The sequence below is a fragment of the Oryctolagus cuniculus genome, chromosome 14 (genome assembly GCF_051225735.1).
Source record: "Oryctolagus cuniculus isolate XC-2025 breed Fujian yellow rabbit chromosome 14, ASM5122573v1, whole genome shotgun sequence".
Classification (NCBI taxonomy): Eukaryota; Metazoa; Chordata; class Mammalia; order Lagomorpha; family Leporidae; genus Oryctolagus; species Oryctolagus cuniculus.
The window spans coordinates 2,307,303-2,331,758 of record NC_142880.1 but is presented as its reverse complement, the minus strand read 5'-3'; the positions used below and the strand labels follow the sequence as shown (position 1 = coordinate 2,331,758).

The 24,456-nt window shown below is 43.4% G+C and overlaps 1 protein-coding gene and 1 pseudogene across 12 annotated transcripts in view; both read left to right on the top strand.

Annotated features, from left to right (window-relative positions):
* Nucleotides 1-24,456, top strand: part of AP3B1 (adaptor related protein complex 3 subunit beta 1) — a 269,201-nt gene that overhangs the window by 28,542 nt on the left and 216,203 nt on the right. For 10 of the 11 annotated variants that reach the window (XR_016220329.1, XM_070056312.2, XM_051837574.3 and 7 more), the window contains exon 2: nt 6,767-6,842. Coding sequence is in view for 10 of the 11 variants with exons in the window: in XM_070056312.2 (XP_069912413.1) it covers nt 6,767-6,842 (76 nt within the window). In the remaining variant the exon portion in view is untranslated. Of the gene's footprint in view, nt 1-6,766; nt 6,843-6,965; nt 6,999-24,456 lie in introns of those variants that run through there. The other variant, XM_051837579.3, reaches the window with a different exon arrangement.
* On the top strand, nt 8,272-9,870 carry LOC149122218 (large ribosomal subunit protein eL32 pseudogene; annotated as a pseudogene). The gene has a single exon (XR_016220330.1). The product of XR_016220330.1 is annotated as a large ribosomal subunit protein eL32 pseudogene (transcript).

Below are 24,456 nucleotides of genomic sequence, written 5' to 3'. Positions count from 1 at the left end.
CCTTCCTTAAAGATTTTGATTCCCCTACCTCGCCCCCCTTTCTTTACCATGTTTCCCAGACCCTCATTCCTGGATTCAATGTGCAGGTGTTGCTTTCTATGGACACAAATTCTGGTGGACATTTAGGAAAAGGCAGTACCGTGTAGTGCAGTGCTCTCAAACTGGTGAGGGGCTGCTTTTTTCTCTCTTGGATTTGTGGTACATTATGGCTGGATACTTCTATAAAATACAATAAAAATACATTATTAGAAAGATAAAATGGGAAAAATTGTATGAACTAGAAGCTCCATTTTTTACAAGGTTGAATTAAACAGAAAGTACACTGTCAGATTGATTTGTCAAATTTCTAAATATGCTTACTCTGAATTTCTGTATTTCCTCATGGGTTAGTTAGTAGCAAGAGTTTATGAATTGATAATGGTTCTTGGACTAGCCTTTCCTAGATCACAGTTTGTGTAACACTGATATTATGACAGTGCTGCATAGTTTACATTTTTCCACTAATGGGTATTGTTTTTAAAATGAGTAGAAGGCTTTAATGAGTTGTGGTTTCAGATTTATTAAAAAGAAAGGTAATTTATACTGTAAAGCCTTAACACCTCTCAAGTTCTTATCTATAGCTGGTGCAGTTTTGCTTTTCGATTATGGTTACTACTTTATTCTGGTGGTAAAATAAGAATGACTTTTGTGGTGATAATCGGATTTATCTTTCGGTTATATACATTCACTTTTCCTTGTAACTTAAAACAGGCCTATTTTGAAGGTGAAAGAAAGTTATACCATTTAATACCACAAGATGTCACTTATGTAAAAACAAAGTTAAAATGCTAAAACTCAAAGCTTGAAAGCTAGAGGTCACTAGGCAAGTAACCAGTATATCTGTATGTCTACACATGTAAATCTATATAGCTATACATGTACATCACATATCTATCTATACATGTACATGAGTGTATTTGAAGCAAATGTTAGTTTTCAACAAAAGTTAATAAGTGTTGCTAATTAAGATTATTTTGAATAGATTATTTTGATGTTTATCAAAAAGAATTTCTTCTAAGATGTGTATCTAAAAAGACTCAATAGAAGTGAATGTATTTTGAGAGTAGGCAGTTCGCTGTTAACTCTCCCAAATCCATACTCTTTTGATGACAAGCAAAGAGGAATTTGGGAAGAAATGTGTAGTTTATATCGTAGTTTCCAGTAGGTCTGTATGACAGAAATGTGAGAGGCTAAATAATACATCAGGTTGAAGCAGTGCTTATGATTTTCCTTGTCCCTTTTCTCTGAATCTCACACTTAGAACTTTTCTGCCCTCGTTAACACAAGTGATATTTGTATTAGCTGTTGACAACTACCTTTTCTGTTATACACAAAGAGCAAAACTTTTGGCTTTCCTATCAGGACCTTGCTTTCTTGTTTTTAGTTTGAGAGAGCAGGTCAGGACCAAAAGGTGGTTGGGAGAGAAACACGAGCAACCATGGCTTACAGGAGGAGATCACGTCTCCAGGAAGGGGAAAGCAAGATTGCGTCCAGGGTTACAGATTGGGATATCCTAAAAACACACCTCCATTCTTTATCATTGATCACTTCTGTCTCCAGAAAATACTGGTTGGAGAAGATGGTGGGACACAATTAGGGAATAAACAGGGGAAAATTATTATCTTCCATTTTTTCAGCATGTATGTGTTTGATCATATTTCCTCTCTGTTTACTTGTTTGATTACTTCAGTAGCTTTGTTTTCTTAAGTTATGATAAAGTTTTTAAGATTTCTTAGACGTTTTAGGATTTTCATTTAGGAAATTATACAGTCATTGAGTAGTATAGAACAATTACAAGAAAGTAAAAGGAAACAGGCCAGCGCCGCGGCTCACTAGGCTAATCCTCCGCCTGCGGCGCTGGCACACCGGGTTCTAGTCCCAGTCGGGGCGCCGGATTCTGTCCCGGTTGCCCCTCTTCCAGGCCAGCTCTCTGCTGTGGCCCGGGAGTGCAGTGGAGGATGGCCCAAGTGCTTGGGCCCTGCACCCGCATGGGAGACCAGGAGCAGCACCTGGCTCCTGGCTTCGGATCAGCGCGGTGCGCCGGCTGCAGCGGCCATTGGGGGGTGAACCAACAGTAAAGGAAGACCTTTCTCTCTGTCTCTCTCTCTCACTGTCCACTCTGCCTGTCAAAAAAAAAAAAAAAAAAAAAAAGTAAAAGAAAACAAAATAAAATCACATATATAGTTCCATTAATTTTTCTCCTTTTTCTTTTTACTTAGTTTTAAATTTATGTATTTTGTTTGTTTGAGAGGCAGAGACCTGGAGCCAGACAAGAGATTTCCTATCTGCTGGTTTACTCCCCTAATAACCACAACAGATGCGCTGGGCCAGGCTGAAACCAGTAGCCGCAAACTCGGGTCTCCCACATGGGAAGCAGGGACCCAGCTCTTTCGGCCGTCTCGTCCTGCCTCCCATGGTGCACATTAGCAGGAAGCTGGCATCTGGACTGGAGCTGGGACCCACTTGCAACTAGGTTTTGCAGGGGTCCCTTAGCTGCTTTGTCAGACTCCTTCCCCCTAGGTATATTTTTGGCTAGGGGAAAATAGGTGTTTTAATTAGTTTTTTTTTTTTTTTTTTTGGTCTCCCACCAGTGCTCATCGTTGTCTCTAATTTTATAAGCTGTTTGAAAAGAATCATTTTTTTATAATAAACTTTCTTACCTTTATTATTTTTGGGAGAAAAATGTACTTAGCTCTTGTTTACCTTTTTATTGAAGTGATTAGCACATGTATTAGACTGGGTAGCTTAATCAGTAGGAGTTTACTCTTAAATTCTGGAGGCAAGAAATCCTGGTGTCACCAGGTTTCTCTCCCTGCCTTGCAGATAACCACTGGTGGTGTTCGCCCATGGTTGTCTGTGTACGACTGTGTCCTAATCCCTTTAGTAAGGACACCAGTCATCTTGGATTAGGGCCCACACACATAGCCTCATTTTAACTAGTCACCTCTTTAAGTAGTTTTTTTTTTTTTTTTTGGTCTTCTTTTTTGACATTTACTTGTCCCCCCCCCCCCTTTTCTTGTAAAGATTTATTTATTTATTTGAGAGGCAGAGTTTCAGACAGAGGGAGAGACAGAGATGTCTTCTCTCCGCTGGTTCTTTCCCCAAATGCTGCAACAGCTGGGCTGGATTTGGGCCTATTTGAAACCAGGAGCCAGGAGCTTCTTTCTGGACTCCCACGTGGGTACAGGGGCCCAAGCACTTGGGCCATCTTCCACAGCTTTCCAAGGCCATCAGCAAGGAGCTGGATCAGAAGTGGAATAGCCAGGACTTGAACTGGCACCCATAGTGGATGCCGTGCTTCAGCCAGAGGCTTAACTTACTACACCACAGTGCCGGCCCCTAGTCAGTTTTTTAAAGACTCCATATGCAAATAGTCACTTTCTGAAATAATGGAGGTCAGGACTTCAACATATGAATTCAAGTGAGGGACAAAATTCTGTACCTAACAAGCGCTGTTCCATCATTTATTCTTGGTCAGTACTTACTGCTTACAGTAGCCTAACTTTGAAAGACATCAAGAAGTACTTTCGACTTTTGTTGAGATGGAAAGTCTTAGAGTTTTTTATTTAGTAATTGGACCGTGTTGCATGGAGGAGTCATGTGGAGCTATTTTTATTAGATTATTTATTTGAAAGGAGGGCTACAGACAGTGAGAGGGAGAGACAGAGAGAAAGGTCTTCCTTCCATTGGTTCACTCCCCAAATGACCACAACAGCTGGAGCTGCGTTGATCCGAAGCCAGGAGCCAGGTGCTTCCTCCTGGTCTCCCACGTGGGAGCAGGGGCCCAAGCACTTGGACCATCCTCCACTGCTTTCCCAGGCCACAGCAGAGAGCTGGATCAGAAGAAGAGCAGCCGGGACCTGAATCCGCACGCACATGGGATGCCGGCATTGCAGGCGGAGGATTAACCCACTGCACCATGGTGCCGGCCCCTTGGAGTTAATTTTTTAAAATTTTTGTTCTTCTGCAGAGTTTGTGTTAGAAACTATGAATTGCATTTTTGAATTGCATTTATAAACTAGTAACTATTGCGATTAGTTTGTAAAACTAAAAACTTAGTTGTCAATTTTCTGATAATAACTTAAGAGGCTTTCTTTTTTTAAAATGTGCTACCCTGAGATTCACTTGATTTATGTTTCTGAATAAACATAAATTTGGTATTTAATTTCAAAGTATTTAAGATAGTAACTTATCTGATCTTTAAATGTATTTCTCAAAAAAAGATGTATTTTTTAGTTCTCTTGAGAACTAAATGTCTTCACATGTGTGAGTAAAATACTATACAATTTTTAATATTAATAGGTAAATAATATGCATACTACAAATTACCTCTCTAAAGATGAAAATGATGTTTTGACAGATGTGTACACATGTGATGTCGCTACCACAATTAAGGTACAGAACATTTCTATCGTCTTAGGAGACAAGAAATTTTCCTGTGTCCTCCATGTCTCCAGCCATATGGCCCCAGAAATCCTATGCCTCTTCTTTTCTTACTGATGAGTTTGAAATGCAGAGTGACAGAGGGAGAAACAGAGAAAGAAAGAGATCTCTTTGGTTCACTTTCCGTATGGCTGCAAAAGCCAGGGCTAGTCCAGATTGAAGCCAGGGGCCTGGAACTCCGTCTAAAGACAGTAGCCTGAAATCTGTGCCTTTTGGGTGGCAGGGTCCCAGGCACTCAGGCCAGCCTCTGCTGGCTTCGCAGGTGCATTAGCTGAGCGCCTGCGTGGAAGCAGAGTTGCTGCAACTTGAACTGGAGCTGTGATGAGCGATGCCAGTGTTGAGATGGTCGCTTAATCTGCTAAGCCGCTACACTGGCCCTTTAAAAATTCAGTGGAGTGCTTTACAGAACAAGAGTTTTTAATTTTGATGAGGTCCCGTGTTTCATTGTTGTCTTTGATGAACTGTATTTTTTGGTGTCAAGTCTCAGGGTTTGTTGCCTAGCTGTGTGACTTGAAAAACGGGGCTGGTAATTGGCCTAGTGGTTAAGATGCTGGTCAGGGTAGCCACGTCTCACACTCCAGTGCCTGAGCCCAGTGTGTGGCTCCGGCTGTGTCTTCCTGCTGCTGCAGACCCTGCTCCCCAGGCGGGAGACTCCAGACTCAGACCCCTGACCATTGTGGACATTCGGGAGTGAACCAGCACACGGCATCTCTCTCTTTCTCTAAAATAAATAGCGGGGGTGTAGGGGAGGAACCAGAAACAAAAAGATTGTTCTGCCAAGTTTAAGAAAAAATGATGAGTGATTGCAAATAAATTTTCCTGAGTTGTTGGTGGTGGGATTTATGAACTTACAGCAAGAAGAGGGTACACTTAGAATAGGTCCAGGTTGGTCACGACTAGAAGCAGCTATTGGCAGACAGCTCTCCTTTTTTTCTCATTTTTTGCAGCGCTTCTGAGTGAAGGCTTTGGTAACTTTTATTCTGGGCTATCTCTTGAGGCTGTTTGTAGAGCAAACAGCCTTGGAAAGAGAGGGACTGTCTCCCTCCTGGGCAAATGTCTTAACTGTGGAAGCATTGTCTGGTTGGACTGTTGAAGCCGGGGATGGTTACATCTTTATTGTGGTGCCCCTTCTCATTCTTAATATTCACTCACTGCATCTCACTGCTTCAGTTTCTAAGCAGAATCTGTCTTATATTTCCATCCATGTTACTAACTGTCCTGGTTGATTACTGCATCTTTCCATTCAATGTTAAAATTGCGTTTACGTCATTCTCAGAATTAGGGAGTATCAGTGGTTTTTCCCTTTCTGTTACGTTCTTTTGGAATTGAGAAGTAGGGAGAAAAATAGAATGATGTGAATGACTTAGAACTTGTCTTTAATTATGGCTCTTTCTTGATGTATTCTGAAAAAAGGTTCTTAGTTTTTTGGCATACAAAACATTTGTGGTGCTGATTCAGAAATTTAGTGTTTTTTTTCTGATGCTTATGTCAAGAAAATTTGGTATGAGAAAATCTGTGTTCCTGTGCTTGTGTTGATAGGTAACTAAAAAGCTGAGAGGCAGTTTTATTTTTTTGTTTGATTGGTGGGCTTCATGACAGTATAGCACTTTATTTATTTTTAAAGTTTATTTATTTGAAGGGCAGAGTTAGAGAGAGGGGGAAAGAGGGGGATGGGGAGAGAGAGAGAGAGAGAGAAAGCGAGAGAGAAGAGAGAGGAGAGAGGAGAGAGGAGAGAGAGAGAGAGAGAGAGAATCTCTAACATCTGCTGGTTTGCTCCCCAAATCGCTGCAATGGCTGGGGCTGGACCAGGAGCTTCATCTGCACGTGGGTGCAGGGGTCCAAGCACTTGGGCCATCTTCCACTGCTTTCCCAGCTGTGTTAGCGGGGAGCTGGATCAGAAGTGGAGCAGCCAGGACACGAATTAGTGCCTGTATGAGATGCTGGTGTCACAAGCGGTGGCTTCACTCATTAAACCACGATGCCAGCCCCCAATCTAGCACTTTAATATTGGTAAAGTTATGTCATTAGGCAGTTTAATTATATGCACATCATAGAGTGTACTCAAAGTAATGTAGCGGTGAGGTCGCCAGGCAGTATAATGCCATGGGACTGCTGTCGTGTGTGCAGTCTGCCCGTGACTGAGGTGCAGTGTTGCATGTGACTGTAAATAAGAGTGCAGTTATTTAATGTCTGCCATGTTGTTTCTGTCTCCTATGAAAAGGATATATCTCAATAGCTATTTAGTGTGAAAATCCAAGTAAAGAATTCTTTTCTTCTGTGGTAGGAATGAAGACCTAAAGCAAATGTTGGAGAGCAACAAAGATTCTGCTAAGCTGGATGCCATGAAGCGGATTGTTGGGGTGAGTGAGATTCCTAGATCACTTTGAGCTTTTGATGAAGCGGATTGTTGGGGTGAGTGAGATTCCTAGATCACTTTGAGCTTTTGATGAAGTGGATTGTTGGGGTGAGTGAGATTCCTAGATCACTTTGAGCTTTTGATGAAGCGGATTGTTGGGGTGAGTGAGATTCCTAGATCACTTTGAACTTTTGGAAAATGTGCATGTGATGGTTCTGTTAATGTATGTTAAGTAATATTTTAAATACCAGATCTGACATCCTTTTTGCCCTTTAATGTTAACTTAGAATTACCTGTTTAATAATGTTAAGGAAGTATTAAAGTATCAAAAATCGAGAAATACTGGGTTCTAATTTCATCTTTGATTCACTTTCTCTAATATCGAGATATTACTCCAATGAGATACAAGAACTTAATCATCTCGAATACAAAATAAGAAGATATGCAACCACATTTTAATTGCCTACAGATTCTGTTACTGCCAATAGATGTAATTTATTCATTTTAGTAGCATAGAACTTTCAGTAAGTATTGTTAAATGTGATAGTTTTTAGTTTCAATGCCAAGCTTAATTTACTGATATGTTATTAAGAGGGGTTCCATTACCAGAGGGCTAAAATCTAATCCTTCTCCCAATTATATATACCATGTAAAACAAAATATCTTTGCAGGTTATGTTGTATTTTCTCCTTATATTTAATTTTTCATTTGATTTTTTTTTTTCTTACAATCACAGAGAAGAAACAGGCTTACTTCCAATGACTATCTTATGCTAAAGAGTTTTACATTCATTTCATTGGAATTAAATTCACGGAACCTATTTTTCTTCTACTTATTTTTATATAATATGTAAAATGTCAAATATGTAAATATGTCAAAACGTAGTATACTTACATAATTGTTGAAATAAACACTCTTTTCTTTGCTTTTTTTATTTTTATAAAGAGAACAGATTTCCTGTATTTTATATATACAGTTTAAAGAACGTGATGATACTTCCCACCTTATCCTCCTTCCTTCCCTATTCCCATCTGCCCTTCTCCTTCCTTTCTTTTATTTTAATTTTTACAATGGCATACTTTATAATCACAAACTTGGCCCCCCACTAAATAAAGAATTCAACAAGTAGTAAGTAGAAAAACTACTGTTTTTCAGGGACATAGTTAAGAGCTGTAAACAGGCCGGCGCCGTGGCTTACTTGGCTAATCCTCCACCTGCGGCGCCAGCACCCCAGGTTCTAGTCCCGGTTGGGACGCCGGATTCTGTCCCAGTTGCTCCTCTTCCAGGCCAGCTCACTGCTGTGGCCGGGGAAGGCAGTGGAGGATGGCCCAAGTGCTTGGGCCCTGCACCTGCATGGGAGACCAAGATAAGCACCTGGCTCCTGGCTTTGGATCGGTGCAGCACGCCAGCCGTAGCGGCCATTTGGGGAGTGAACCAACGGAAGGAAGACCTTTCTGTCTGTCTCTCTCTCTCACTAACTCTGCCTGTCAAAAAAAAAAAAAAAAAAAAAAAAAGAGCTGTAAACAACAATCAAATCTGAAAATGTCAGTTTCGCTCATGTACATTACATTTGTTTTGGTACTCTGTATATTAGTTACCGTAAATCGTAGAAAACATATGATATTTGTCTTTTTAGGACTGGCTTTTTCACCCAGCGTAGTGTTATCCAGTTGCATCCATTTTGTTAGGAAGGACAGGATTTCATTCTTTTTTATGGCTGAGTCTTATTCCATCATGTGTATATCCAACAGTTTCTTTAGTCATCAGTTGGTGGATATCTGTGTTGATTCTGTATCTTAGCTATTGTGCTACTATAGACATGGGGGTACAGGTAACTCACTTGTATGCTGATTTCATTTCCTCTGGGTAGGTTCCCAGGAGTGGAATGGCTGGGTCACATGGTAGATCTCTTTTCAGATTTCTGAGGAACTTCCAAACCGTCTTCCTTAGCAGTTGTACTGGTTTGTATTCCCACCAGCAGTGTGCTAGAGTACCTTTCCCCCTGCATCTGCACCAGCATTTGTTATTTTTACATTGCGGGTGATAGGCATTGTAAACGGGTAAGCTGTTGCTTCATGCTGGACTTTGTTTGCGTTTCCCTGATGGCAGTGATCTGGAGCGTCCCTTCCTGTGTCCGTTGGCCGTATGTATTTCATTCTCTGGAAATGCCTGTTCACGTTGTTAGCTTGTTTCCTGGCTAGATTGGTTGTTGACAAATGAATGCTTTTGTGAAAGGTGACAGCAAACCTAAACAGCTTGTTTCCAGCAGACAGTGATACCATAAGAGAGTTCAAAAATATTCTTTCTTTTCTAGATATATTAAAGTCCCCAGATCCTATTTGTGTAAGATGAGTATAGGTATAATAGTTTTGTTAAAAAGTGAGGTGGTAGAGGTTACATCCCATCAGCCTTCGCGCACCCCCCTCCCTTCTCTTCCTTGGCGCACCCCCCTCCCTTCTCTTCCTTGGTGCTGCCTACGGAGGTGGCTGCCTTCTTCTTGGCATCATGGCTGCCCTCAGACCCCTGGGGAAGCCCAAGATTGTCAAAAAGAGGACCAAGAAGTTCATCTGCCACCAGTCCGACCACTGTGTCAAGATTAAGCATAACTGGCGGAAACCCAGAGGTATTGACAGTAGGGTGTGGAGAAGACTCAAGGGCCAGATCTTGATGCCCAGCCTTGGTTACGTGAGCAACAAGAAAACCAAGCGCATGCTGCCTGGCGGCTTCCGGAAGTTCCTGGTCCACAGTGTCCAGGAGCTGGAGGTGCTGCTGATGTGCAACAAATCTTACTGCTCACAATGTCTCCTCCAAGAACCGCAAAGCCACTGTAGAGAGAGCGGCCCAGCTGGCCATCAGGGTCACCAACCCCAGCGCCAGGCTGCACAGTGAAGAAAATGAGTAGGTGGCTCGTGTGCACATTTTATTTGTGTTTAAATAAAACCTTGAAAACTGGAAAAAAAAAGGTGGTAAGAAAATCAAATATGACTAGTAATTGACTTTCATTTCCTAAGAGTTGAAATTTGATCTGGAAACCTCAAAACCCTTTTCTCCCTTTATATTGCGTGTATTTTTTTAAAAAAATTTATTTTTATTTATTTGAAAGAGTTACAGAGAGAGAGGTAGAGACAGAGAGGTGTTCCATCCTCCGTTTCACTCCCCAGGTGGTTACAACGGCCAGAGCTACACTGATCCGAAGCTAGGAGCCAGGAGCTTCTTCCGGGTCTCCCATGTGGGTGGAGGGGCCCAAGGACTTGGGCCATCCTCTACTGCTTTCCCAGGTCATAGCAGAGAGCTGGATTGGAAGTGGAGCAGCTGGGACTAGAACCAGCGCCCATATGGGTTGCCAGTGCTTCAGGCCAGGGCTTTAACCCGCTGTGCCACAGCGCCGACCCTTGTATTGGCTGTATATTAATTAGTAGTTACTTATAAATTAAAAATTGTGAACTTCCCAATTAAAATTTCTTTCTTTTTTTTAAAGATTTATTTGTAAGAGTTACACAGAGAGGAGAGCCAGAGAGAGAGAGGTCTTTGATCCACTGGTTCACTCCCCAGTTGGCCGCAATGGTCAGAGCTGCACTGATCCAAACCCATGAGCCAGGAGCTTCTTCCGGGTCTCCCATGTGGGTGCAGGGTCCCAAGGTCTTGGGCCATCTTCTCCTGCTTTCCCAGGCCATAGCAAAGAGCTGGATCGAAAGTGGAACAGCCGGGACTCGGACTGGCACCCATATAGGATGCTGGTACTGCAGGCAGCGGTTTTACCCACTATGCCACAGCGCCAGTCCCTCCCAATTAAAATTTCTAAGAAAATAACTGTTTTTCCTTTATGGCCTTCTAAGTTAAAAGGTAGTATGAATTTTTGCACTGAGATTATTATTCAGTATTTTAAAAACACTAACAAAATACGGAAATCAATATGCTAACCGAATGAAGGTTGAGAAAGGCAGGATATTCCATTCTTGCAGAAAAACGTTTGACAAAGTTCATTACTTTTTTATGATAAAAACACTCCACAAACTAGAAATAGGACATACCTCAATATACTAAAAACCATGTGTCAAAAACTCAAAGCTAGCAACATACTTAAGACGAAGATCTTTTAGTAAGATCAGGGGAAGATTAAGAATGCCTGCTCTTGCCACTTCTGTTCAACAGTGTTAGAAATTTTAGCCAGAGCAATCAAGAAAATGAAATAAAAGCATCCAAATTGGAAAGGAAGAAGTAAATTTATCATTGTTCACAGACATCACGATCTTACATATAGAAAACTGTAGTGTTTAGAACTATTACAGAAATTTAGCAGAATACAAAATCATTGCACAGTAGACAGTTATATTTCTGTACACTAACAATGAGCAGTCTGAAAACGAAATTAAAAAAAATTCATTATTCCAGCATCAAAAAAAAAATACGTAGGAATAAACATTACCAAGGAGTGAGTGGTTTTTGCACTAAAAAATAAAATGCTGCTGAACAAAATTCAAGAAGACACAAATGGAAGGCATCATGTGTTTATATATTTAAAGGCTAATATTGTTAAGATGTCAAAGTGATCAACATAGTCAAAGCAGTTTCTGTCAGAACCTCAATGATATATTTTACAAGTATATAAAAGTCTATCCTAAAATTCATATGATTCTCACAGGTCCCTGAATTGTCAAAACAGTCTTGAAAAGAAAAAAAAAAGGTGGAGATACCACACTTCTTCATTTCAAAACCGTTTGCTCTGCTATAGTAATCAGAACACTATGGTACGGAAGTAAAGGCAGGCATGTAGACCAATGGAAGACAGTGCAGAGCCAGAAATACACGCTCACATATATGGTCGGGGTTTAGTAAGAGTACAAGGCTATCAGTGGAGAAAGGGCAGTCTTTTCAACAAACAGTGCTGGGACTGTTGGATACCCACATGCAAGATGATGAAGTGTGTCTCCCCTACATCATACCACAAGTAAAAGCAAATTAGGGGCCTGGCGTTGTGATGCAGTAGGTTAATCCTCCGGCTGCAGCGCCGGCATCCCATATGGGCACTGGTTCTAGTCCCGGTTGCTCCTCTTCCGTTCCAGCTCTCTGCTGTGTCCTGGGAAGACAGTAGAAGATGGTCTAAGCGCCTGGGCCCCTGTTCCCAAATGGGAGACCTGGAAGAAGCTCCTGGCTCCTGGCTTCGAATTGACCAAGCTACTGCCATCGAGGTCACTGAGGGGTGGGGAGCAGTGGGTGGAAGACCTTTCTTTCTGTCTCTCCTTCTCACTGTCTGTAACTCAACCTCTCAAATAAATAAATAACATCTTTAAAAAGAAACAACAACAAAAAAAATCAGATTCAATCAAAGACCTAAATATAAAAAAGTTAAAACTATAAAATTCTTATAAGACATAGGGAAAAAAACTTCATGGCATTGAATTTGGCAAAAAATCTTAGCTGTGACATCAATACGTGGGCAACAGAAGAAAAGGTAATAATTTGGATTTTTATCAAAATTAACTTCTGTGCATCTGAGAACAGTGTTGTCAGAGAGAAAAGGGACCCATGAAGGGGAGAATGTATTTCCAAATGGTTTATCTGATGAGCAGTTAGTACCTGAAATACAGGAAGAACTGCAGTGCAGGGCTAAGAAAATCCCAGTGAAAAAGTAGGTAAAGGACTTGAATACACATTTTTTTCAAAGGAGATGTGCAGGTGGCCCCAATAAGCATTTGGAAAGATGCTCAACATCTCTGACCATTAAGAAATGCACATCAGATTCACTGTGAGACTAATTTGCACCTGATGGGATGGCTATTACCAAGAAAACAGAAAATTACTAGTGTTAGAATGGAGAGACAGGAACTCTGTGTACTGTGGGTGGCAATGTAATGTGGTACAGCCACTGCTTAAAACATTATGACTATTCTTAAAAAAATTGAAAGAATCATTGCAGTATCCAACAGTTCTGTTTCTAGGTAAATACACTAAGGAATTGAAAGGAAGTGCTTGAGCATAGGTTTAGGCAGTAGGTGGAAACCCACATGCTCATCACTGGATGCACAAATCAGTAAAATGTGGTATATAAGAAGGAATGAAACTGTGACACTGCTACTGCGTGGTTGACCCGTAAGACATTATGTTAAGTGAAATCAATCTGACATAAAAGGACAAAAGTAGAAGTACTTCAGAAAGTTAGAAACATAGGTTTATTTTGGTATAAAAAAAAATTGAAATAGTTGGAAACGCATATTGAATGATTCCCCCAGGTACTTAGAAAGTAGAATAGTGGTTGCCATAGTCTAAGGAGAGGGGAAAATGAGGAACTTGACTTTCAAAAATCATTTTAGACTTTTTTTTTTTTTAAATTTTATTTAAGGTATAAAGTTTCATGTATTTCATATATCCAGATTTAGGAACAGTGATACTTCCCCCCCTGCCCTCCCTCCTACCCATGCTCCCACCCTTCCTCCTCCTTCCTCTCCTGTTCCCTCTCTTAATTTTTACAATGATCTCCTTTCAGTTTACTTTATACTCAGAAGATTAACCCTACACTAAGTAAAGAGTGCAACAGACAGTAAGAAGAGAAAACACTGTTGCTCAGTAGTGGAGACAAGGGCTGTGAACAATCATCAGAGTTCAGTATGTCACTTTCACTCCTGTACATGACATTTTTGGTACTCTCTTAGTTACTGCAGATCAGGGAGAACATATAGTATTGGTCTTTTTGGGACTGGCTTATTTCACTAAGTATAATGGTTTCCAGTTACATCCTTTTCATTGCAAAGCACAGTATTTTAAATGTCATCACCCTATTAAAAGTAGTTCTTTAGGTGTGATCTCTCTCATTTATGTTTGCCCCAAGTTTGTTTTTTTATTTTTTCTTGAAAAAAAAAAATGGTGTCTTCCTTGGTCTCTGGGTTTTTGGTTTGTTTTCAGGTTATAGGAGCATTTCTTTTAGGAAGAGAATGTAGGTGGCATTCTTTCTTTTTTTTAATTTTGTTTATTTTTATTTTTTTGACAGAGTGGACAGTGAGAGAGAGAGACAGAGAGAAAGGTCTTCCTTTGCCGTTGGTTCACCCTCCAATGGCTGCCGTGGCCAGCGTGCTGCGGCCAGCGCACCGCGCTGATCCGATGGCAGGAGCCAGGTACTTATCCTGGTCTCCCATGGGGTGCAGGGCCCAAGCACCTGGGCCATCCTCCACTGCACTCCCGGGCCACAGCAGAGAGCTGGCCTGGAAGAGGGGCAACCGGGACAGAATCCGGCGCCCCGACCGGGACTAGAACCCGGTGTGCCGGCGCCGCAAGGCAGAGGATTAGCCTAGTGAGCCGCGGCGCCAGCCTCTTTCTGACTGTGCCTGTTTCAAAAGGTTTGTTCTTTTTCTCTGTGAAAAAAGGATGAGTAGAATTACTGGGTTGCAATGTTTTCTTCTCAAATTCTTAGAGATTTTATTGCAAATTTCCACTGGTTTTAGAGGTATAGATCTTCTGTTTTGAATATTAGATCTGTCTTTTACTTTGTAGATATTTTCCTCTGTTAATTTTCTCGTTTCTCTTGCCTGCCTGCTTGTTCTCTCATGGCATTCCTATTACGTATATATTCAATTTCTTGGATTTATTTTTTAGGTCTGCTCATCTGTCAGATGGGTCTCTTTTATCTTCTACTCTGGTTTATGGGAGAAATGCTTTCTTCTTTTAAACATTCACTTATTTGAAAGGCAGAGTGACAGAGACAGAAGGAGCTTGCATCTGCTTGTTCACGCCCCAGATGACTACAATGGCCAGGACTGGCCAGGCTGAAGCCAGGAGCCCGGAACTCCATCCAGGTCTTCCACATGGGTAGTAGGGGCCCATGTCCTTGGACCATCATCTACTTGTTCCCAGGCGTATCAGTAGGGAGCTGGATTGGAAGTGAAGAACCTGGGACTCAAACCAGCACTCCGGTATGGGATGCTGGCTCACAAACCATGGCTTAACCTGCTGTGCCACAATTCTGGCCCCTGGGAAATATTTTTGAGCTGACATTGCAATTCAATTTAGATTTTTGTCACTATCCATCTTCTCACCTTGTATTTTTTTTCAAGGGTGGAGGCCTTACGTAGGCCTTCCACTTTTTTTTTTTTTTTTAAGATTTGTTTATGTATTTGAAAGAGTTACACAGAAAGAAGAGAGGCAGAGAGAGAGAGAGAGAGAGGTCTTCCATCCGATGGTTCACTCCCTAATTGGCCGCAATGGCTGGAACTGTGCCAATCTGAGGCCAGGAGCCAGGAGCTTCTTCCTGGTCTCCCACGCGGGTGCAGGAGCCCAAGGACTTGGGGCGTCTTCTGCTGCTTTCCCAGGCCATAGCAAAGAGCTGGATCAGAAGAGGAGCAGCTGGGTCTCAAACCGGCGCCCATATAGGATGCCGGCGTTTCAGGCCAGGGCGTTAACCTGCTGTGCTACAGCGCAGGCCCCCCTCCCATTGTATTTTAAAATTTGTGGCATTTTTTTCTGGAAACTTTCTTTCCAAGTCTGAAGTTACCCTTTTTGCAAAAATACCTAGTCCCCCAAATCTCATTAAGAACATTAACTAGGGGGGCAGTGCTGTGGCAGAGAGGGTAAAGCCACCGCCTGCGGTGCTGGCATCCCATATGGGCACCGGTGTAGGTCCCAGCTGCTCCACTTCTGATCCAGCTCCCTGCTATGGCCTAGGAAGGCAGTAGAGGATGCCCTAAGTCCTTGGGCCCCTACACCTGCATGGGAGACCTGGAGAAAGTTCCTGGCTCCTGGCTTCAGATTGGTGAAACTCCGGCCGTTGCGGCCAACTGGGGAGTGAACCAGCAGATGGAAGACCTCTCTCTCTTTCTCTCTGCCTTTTCTTCTCTCTCTGTGTAACTATGACTTTCAAATAAATATAAAAATATTTTTAAAAAAAGAATATGAATTAAGAGGCCAGTGTTGTGGCACTCTGGGTCATGCTGCTGCGTGCAATACCGGCATCCTCCATGAGTGTCAGCTCAGGTCCTAACTGTGAACATCTGATCCAACCCTGTGCTGAGGAACCTGGGGAAGCATTGGAAGATGGTCCAGTGCTTGGGCCCCTGCCACCCACATGGGAGACCCACATGGAGTTCCAAGTTCCTGGGTTCGGCCTGGCCCTGGCCATTGTGGCTATTTGAGGAGTGAACCAGTAGATGGTGGATCTCTCTTTCTCTTTGTCTTTCCTGCTCTTTCTGTAACTCTGCCTTTCAAATCAATAAATAAGATCTTTTTTAGTGAAAAGTAATATGAATTAGACATATTTTCCATGTTTTCTCCCTTTTTTTCTTGAGAAAGAGAGATGCTTTCTACTGGGTCACTCCATGAATGGGCCAGGCTGAGGACAGGAGGTGGAAAATCAATCCAGGGTCTCCCATGTGGGTGGTAGGAACTCAGCGACTTGAGCCATCACTGCTGCCCGCTATGGTGTGCGTTAACAGGAAGCTTGGATCAGGACCCAAGTTGGATATCAAACCCAAGCACTCCCATATGGGATGTGGGTGTCTCAACTGCCAGGCCAAATGCCTGTCCGTGGATTTTCATCCTCTGTATCTAGCTGTTTTTGAAGAATCTCTCCTTTCTCCTTCAGGGATGCCTCTTCTTTGGACTATGAAATGTGTTTGTGTGTACACTTGCCTCTTACTTGGTTATCCTGAAAGAATATGAGAGGGACCTGTTTTGGTCCAGAATTTCTATTTCAGATGGGTCTGTTGGAGACTCTAACTTTTTAGGATTAGTTTATTTGTGGGAAGAAGAGAATGGTATCTAGGTTAATGGAGACTACGTGTCTGTATAGAGTAGAGCAGGGGGAACAGGTGGCTTCAAGATAAGGGTCTTGAGAACACTGTTCCCTCTGTCTCTTTTTAAGTGGTACACATGTTTTCATTAAGTGTCAGCTTTGGAAAGAACCTGTAGTCTGCTGTTTGGTATGCTGATATCGGAATATTTCCCTGAAGATGTTAGGAAGAATAATACAGGGGAGCCAAGAGTCTTCAGTGTAAGTAGTAGGCAGTATTAGGTCTACTTATGTATGATAAAGTACTGAGTTATTCCTGGAGGAGGGTTCCTACAGTCACTTACTCCACAGATTGTACTTAGTCAGTAGAGGTTGTTTTCTAAAATGCTGTCTCATGTGACTCACAGGATGCAGAGATTCCTTAGAATTTCTGTCATGTGGCTGGTAGATGATCTGAGGCAGAAACCGTCATGGACCGGGCCCGGCATTGTGGTTTAGCTAGGTAAGCTGCCGCTGCAACACTGGCATCCCACATGAGTACCCGTGCATTCCTGGCTGCTGCATTTCCCATCCAGCTCCCTGCTGCTGCGCCTGGGCAAGCAGCAGCAGAAGGCCTAAGTCTTGGGCCCTGCACTCAAGTGGCAAATTCCGATGGAGGTCCAGGCTCCTAGCTGCCGCCTGACTTAGCCCTGGCCATTGTGGGCGTTTGGGGATGAACCAGCTGATGGAAGTGCTCTCTCTCTGCCACCCCCCTTTCCAGTTTCTAACTCTGTCTTTCAAATAAGAATAAATAGATCTTTTTAAAAAATGTCAAGTATTGACTCAGTAGCAAAATGGAGGTGAGAGAAGAAAGAGACATTGAAGACAGACGATTAGAAATAAGTCATTTTGGGGCCGCTGCTGTGGTGTAGCAGGTAAAATTGCCCCCTGCTGTGCCGGCATCCCATACGGGCGCCAGTTCAAGTCCTGGCTGCTCCACTTCCCATCCAGCTCTCTGCTATGGCCTGGGAAAACAGTGGTAGATGGCCTAAGTCTTTGGGCCCCTGCACCCACGTGGGAGATCCGGAAGAAGCTCCTGGCTCCTGGCTTCGGATCGACTCAGCTCTGGCTGTTGCAGTCATCTGGGGAGTGAACCAGCAGATGGAAGACTTCTCTGTCTCTCTGTCTGTCTGTCTCTCTCTCTCCGTCTCTCTCTGCTTCTGACTCTGCTTCTCTCTCTCTGTAACTCTGCCTTTCAAATAAATAAATAAATAAATAAATAAGTCTTTATAAAAAATAAGTCACTTTAAAGACAGATGGAAAAGAAAGGAAATGGGGTGACAGTGTGGCCGTGTGGTCGGCCCCATCCTGTGATGCCAGTGTCTTGCATGCGTCCAGCTGGTACCCTGCTGTTCTGGAGTCCTGCCGCTTCCTGCCCATGCTTCTAGAAGTGCAGCAGCAGATGACCCTAGTGTTTGAGGCCCTGCCATCCACTCGGGAGACCCACATGGAGATCCAGCTTCCTGGCTTCGGCCTGGCGCAGCTCCAGCTTTGTGGCCCTCTGGAATCAACAGATGGAAGATTCCTCTCTTCCTCTGTGACTCTGCCTTTCAAATAAATTTTTTTAAAGTATATTTCTTTAAGAAACAGGAAAGTACTGAATTCTCTTAACTGTAACTGGGAACTTCTTGTATTTCCTTTCCGTTCTTCCAGCTTTTTTTTTTTTTTTTTTTTTTTTTTTTTGAGACAGGCAGAGTTAGACAGTGAGAGAGAGACAGAGAGAAAGCTCTTCCTTCCGTTGGTTCACCCCCCAAATGGCCGCCATGGCTGGCGCACTGCACCGATCTGAAGCCGGGAGCCAGGTGCTTCTCCTGGTCTCCCCTGCGGGTGCAGGGCCCAAGCACTTGGGCCATCCTCCACTGCACTCCCGGGCCACAGCAGAGAGCTGGACTGGAAGAGGAGCAACCGGGACAGAACCCGGCACCCCAACCGGAACTAGAACCCAGGGTGCCGGCGCCGCAGGTGGAGGATTAGCCTAGTGAGCTGTGGCGCTGATCCAGCTTTGTTTTTCCTCCTCATTTTTGAGGCTGTGTTATTAGGTACATTTAAGATTATGTCATTTTGGTAAAATGACTTTTATAGTTAAAATGTATCCCTTTTATCTCATACTTTTTGTTGAGAAGTTTACTTTTCTTGACACTCACTGTGACTTAACCTGTTGTATCACAATACCAGCCCTCATAGTTTTCTCTTAATAGGAGATAGAATACCATCAAGAATATTAGAGATTAGAATATTTTCAACAACTGTGACCTAATTGACATTTATAGAACACTGTATTCAACAGTAACAGCATATACTTTATTTTTATGTCTGACATAAGACTGTGATTTTGACCATAAGAATCAGTCTTTTGGAGCCGGCATTATGGTGCAGTGGGTAAAGAGAGAGAGATCTTCCATCTGCTTTCCCAAATGGCCGTAATCGCCAGGGCTGGGCCAGGCCAAAGCTAGGAGTTTCATACCGGTCTCCCATGTATGTGCAGGGGCTGAGGACTTGGGCCACCCTTCCCTTCTTTCCCAGGAGCAGTAGCAGGGAGCTGAATGGAAGTTGAGCAGCCGTGACTTGAACCAGTGACCAAAGGAGTTGCTGTTGCTGTAGACCATGGCTTAACTCATTGCGCCCCACCCCCCCAGACACACAGGCACGCATGCACACACATGCATACATAACTTTAATTAGATGCTTTTAATTACATGTAGGCAGTTAGTGAATATTCTTTGGAGGACTTTGCATTTTCATTGCTCTTTTGGGTAGAAACTTTGTAAGAGCTTAGTGGAGGACACTATTAGAGGCTGGAAGTTTAGAGCTACAAATGACTTGGTGCCACCTTCTCATCTTCTGCGCAGTTAGTTATGTGAGTATGACTCCTCCCTTTTGCCTAAAAGCCTGTCTTATTTATTTATTTATTTATTTATTTATTTATTTATTTATTTGACAGGCAGAGTGGACAGTGAGAGAGAGACAGAGAGACAGAGAGAAAGGTCTGCATTTGCCGTTGGTTCACCCTCCAGTGGCCACCGCGGCCTGCGCGCTGCGGCCGGCGTACTGCGCTGATCCGATGGCAGGAGCCAGGTACTTATCCTGGTCTCCCATGGGGTGCAGGGCCCAAGTACTTGGGCCATCCTCCACTGCACTCCCTGGCCACAGCAGAGAGCTGGCCTGGAAGAGGGGCAACCGGGACAGAATCCGGCGCCCCGACCAGGACTAAAACCCGGTGTGCTGGCGCTGCCAGGCGGAGAATTAGCCTAGTGAGCCACGGCGCCGGCCAAAGCCTGTCTTCATGTCCGACTTTTTGTCTGAAGAGCCACCTTCATGACACAGAGTTGTAGGTTTTTCAGATACCAGGAATGTTAACCAAATAAGAACAGAAGGAAACATTTCCCTGTGCGATGTGCTATCAACTTTACTTTCGCTACAATGCCCACACCTGTCTCTCTTCACTTCTTGTGTTCTCCTTTCTGGGGAAAGAAGCCCGGGGGACCCAGAGTCGGATTTCAGCTAACATAGCAGGGAAGAGAGGTAGGAGAAACACATACGTCATCTGAGAAGTTGAGGAGAGCAGTGGTAGGGACTGATGGGTTTCAAACTGAGTTTCCTGGTGCCCTGAAGTGCCAGTCCTTTCTGGCTTCTGTTTCCCGTGGTCTTCACTTTTAGGATTGTGTCCCCTCACATGCACTTCTCCGTGTGTGTGCTGCTTGTTAGTGACCTCACCGCTTGGCAAGTGTGCATTGTCCAGTAGAGCTCTGTTCTCTCCTCCCAGGATCTCAGTTCTCACTGCTTTCTGAATGTCCTTGATTCTTTATTTCTCTGAAACCCCTGCTTCTCCCTGAGGTTTTCTCACTGTAGTAAATGGCAATAGCGATCATAATTCTGAAAGACACCCCGAAATCAAAATTTCTAATGTCTAAAATTCTGAAAATCACAATGCTGAATGTTGAAATCCTCTGAGTTAAAATTCTGATATTCTCAATTCCTGTGGAAGGGGGCAGTGTATAAGAGGGGTCGGAAACTGAATTCTGGGGAAGGAATTGGTCGTGTGGTGCAGCAGGGATGAAAAGTTGAGTTTAAAACTGTGTCGTTTGGGGCTGGTGTGGCATCGCGGGCTGAGCCGCTGCCTGAGGCACCAGCGTCCTGCATGGGTGCTGACTCCTTTCTTGACTATTCTGCTTCGGATCCAGCCTGAGAAAGGCAGTGAAAGATGGCCCAGGTGTTCAGGCGCCTGCCACACACTTCGGAGACCCGGGTGAAGACCCTGGCTCCTGCTTTGGCTTAGCCCAGCCCTGGCTGTTGTGACCATCTGGAGAGTGAACCAGAAGATGGAAGATAACTCCCCCCCCCCCCCCCGTACCTCTGACTTTCTAAATAAATAAATACCTTTTAAAAAATGTATCATTTGTGTGCATTAGCATTCCTTCCAGCTGATGAAATTCCAGTAGCTTTTAATGAATTAGAGCTGCCTTTCCCTGAGGAAGCCAGTGAAGTTACTGATGGTTGAAAGTAACTGTGTACAGTAGGACAAGACGCACACCGGTATCGTTTCTGCCAAGTCTGTGGTCTGTCTGTGTACCTGAGGAATGGATTTCCCTGTACCCAGAATAACAGAAGCATTTCCTACAAGAGGAAGATGTGGGGCTGGTGTTGTGGTGTAGTGGGTGAGGCTGCTGCCTGTGATGTTGATATCCTGTGTGGGCGCTGGTTCAAGTTCCAGCTGCTCCACTTTGGATCCAGCTTCCTGCTAATGGCCTGGGAAAAGTAGCAGAATATGGCCCCAGTGTTTGGGCCCCTGTCACCCGTATGGGAGACCCAGATGTAGCTCCTGACTTCCGTCTGGCCCAGTCACAGCTATTGCAGCCATCTGGGAAGTGAACCAGTGGATCAAAGATCCATCGCTCTCTCTCTTTTTCTGCCTCTACCTGTCTCTCCCTCTCTCTGACTCTTTGAAGTAAATAAATAAAATCTTTCAAAAAAGAAATTGGGGGAAAACTTTGTAGTATTGCTCATTTTAGTGTATACTGAATGATAGAAGAGTTTCAGAGGGGGCAGCTCTGTGAAGAAAATGAATGAACATGTTCTCTGAAGTGAGCCATGCCCTGAAAGAAAACAAGCAGTGAGGAATCTCAGTGTGGAACTTCAAAATAGAGTGAGTGGGCTGTAGGAGCCATCCAGCTATTATGAATTACCATGCAGTTACCCGTAATGTAGTCCTACTGTACACTTAATCATATGTTGAAGTTTTTTGTAAAGTGTTTTCCTTCCCACAATTCTGAATTGTTGGCATTATTTTTTATAGTTTACTGTGCTATGTATTTCTTCTTCACATCATTTCTAATATAGGAAGTATAAATTCTGGAAAGACTTTTAGAGGGTTGTAATTTGTTTTATGCATTTTTTACGTATTTACAAATTTATTATGATGTTGACTTTGTAAAGCATTGTGCATGTATGTAGAGAAATTGAAACTTCTTCACCAAATAAAAAGGTGTCCTTTTTTACATCTGCATTTGTGAAAGATGGAACTTCTTGGGTGACTGTGTGTGTAATGGTGACCTATCTGTTTTTGTTCTGTGTCACGTCTTCGATGGTCTTCATGGTGTTTCGTTTGACTGCAGCTGCAGAGCTGGGTGCGTGCAGTTCCAATGCCAGCCACAGTGACGTGTGTTTATGTGTTGGCTTTTTAAGAGATTTCCTTATGAATAGTGTTTGTCCATAATTGTTACACCCATGTGACTGTTAGTGTACTTGTTTATGCTCTCAAAAATGAGCGTGGGGGCCAGTGCTGTGGTGTAGCAAGTTAAGCCTCTGCCTGTGAGTGAAAGACCTCTGTCTCTGTCTTTCCCTCTCTGTCTGTAACTTTGTCTCTCAAGTAAATAAATATTTTTTAAAAAAATTTAAATTTATTTGGAAAGCAGAGATACAAAGAAAGAAGGGGATAGAGAGACAGAAGATCTTCCATCCATTGGTTCACTCCCCAGATGGCCACAAGGGCCGGAGCTGGGCCAATCTAAAGCCAGGAGCCAGGAGCTTCATCTCCCACGTGAGTGCAGGGGCCCCAGCACTTGGGCCATCCTCAGCTCCTTTCCCAGGCCATAGCAGGGAGCTGGATTGGAGGAGGAGCTGCCAGGACTCCAAATGGCACCCATATGGGATGCTGGCACTGTAGGTAGAGGCTTTACCCACTATGCCACAATGCTGGCCCCAGTCTGAACTGTGAAAAGACATACAGATACCAGTATGTTCTGAGAATAAGAGAAGAGGAAATGAGAACACAGATGTGTGTGTGTGTGTGTGGGGGGGCTAAAATAAATAGAAATAACAGAGCAGATGGGGAATTCCAAATGAAAAAATTCTAAAGTGAACTAGGGTTGGATAATACTGCAGAGTGGGTACTAGGAGATGGCTGTAGCGTAGTGGAGGGTACTGTAGGTGGATGGGTGGAACCTTTGAAAGTAGCAAGAACTGTTGTGGAGCCTCAGATGACCGAAGGCTCAGAAGGTGTGTGATGGGAGGAAACGCATAGAGGAGCCAGAGACGGCTCTGCCAGTGAGATTGGCTTGCTTCAGTAATAGCGCTTGTCTTGGGCATTAGGTCAAAGAACTTAAGGATGTTAGTACGGATTGTGAGGATATTTGAATATTAGGTGAAGCAGTTTGGGCTCTAGGCATTCGATACTTTTGAAATCTTTGAGGAGGGTGGTGTTGTGATGCGCACTGTGGACCCAAGAGGAGACTGCTGGGAAGTCCTCCGTGAGGTGGCAGTGAGAAAGGATTAACAGTGATGTGCTAAAAGTAACAACATGGCTGTCTTGGGTAGCTGCGAGCAGAGACCAGTATAATTGTATGGTTTCTGGTGTCTGGGAGAATTTGTGGAAGTAGGAAATTCTAGCATGGATGTCATTTTATTTTGATAAATCAGTTTGGTTTAGAAATACAAGTGTGGAATGAGAGAGACATGTGATACCTAGTTAGAGATGTTGAGTTGGAGCTCAGAATTTGGAGTAGAGTTTTGTGGAATTGCTCTTCATATAACAGAGGTAAAAGTTAGTCTCGAGTGAGTGAAATCGTAGCAGTAACACAGATCAGGGCATGGCATAGTGTGTAAAGATGTACACAGAACTTCACTGGGCAGGGGAAAAGGGTTTAAATGGAGGAGAGCTTAAAAAGTACTGGTAGGAGAAACAGGAAAACCTGTAGAAAGCAAGCCAAGGGTGAGTTAGTTTGTTCAAAGGACTCCCCCACCCCCATTGCAAATGCAGTACATCCTTAATATAGGAACTTGGAACACAAAGAGAAGCACAAATATTTAAGTAAGTGTTTACAGTCCAGTTAGCCAGAGAGAACTTTGTTAAATGTGTTTTTTAAAGATTTATTTTATTTGTTTGAAAGAATTAGAGAGAGAGGGAAGGACAGAAAAAGAGAGCCTTCATTTGTTAGTTTATTCCCCCAGTGGCTGCAACAGCTGGGGCTGGGCCAGTGAAGCCAGGAGCCTGGGGTTCCTTCCCAGCATGGCTGGGCCCGAGACCTCGGACCAGCCTCTCCTGCCGTCCTAGGCACAGTAAGCCAGGAGCTGGATTGGAAGCTGAGCCGCCAGGACTCACCGTGTTGTAGGTAGCTGCTTAGCCCACTCCCCCAGAGTGCCAGCTGCAACAAATATTTTAATTGTCTTTAGATTACTGTGTGTTTCTTCTTTAATGTGTCTGTGTTAATACACAGGAGTGTTTTTTCTTTGCTGTCGAGAGTTTGGGTAAGTAAAGTGACATGAAAAGAGTTTAGCTGATACTTAAACAGCTTATTTGTTGACTTGGATCTTAAATATTTAGTGTAAGTAGAATGTCCCAGAGTTTCTGTTTTGTTTTCAGTTTACT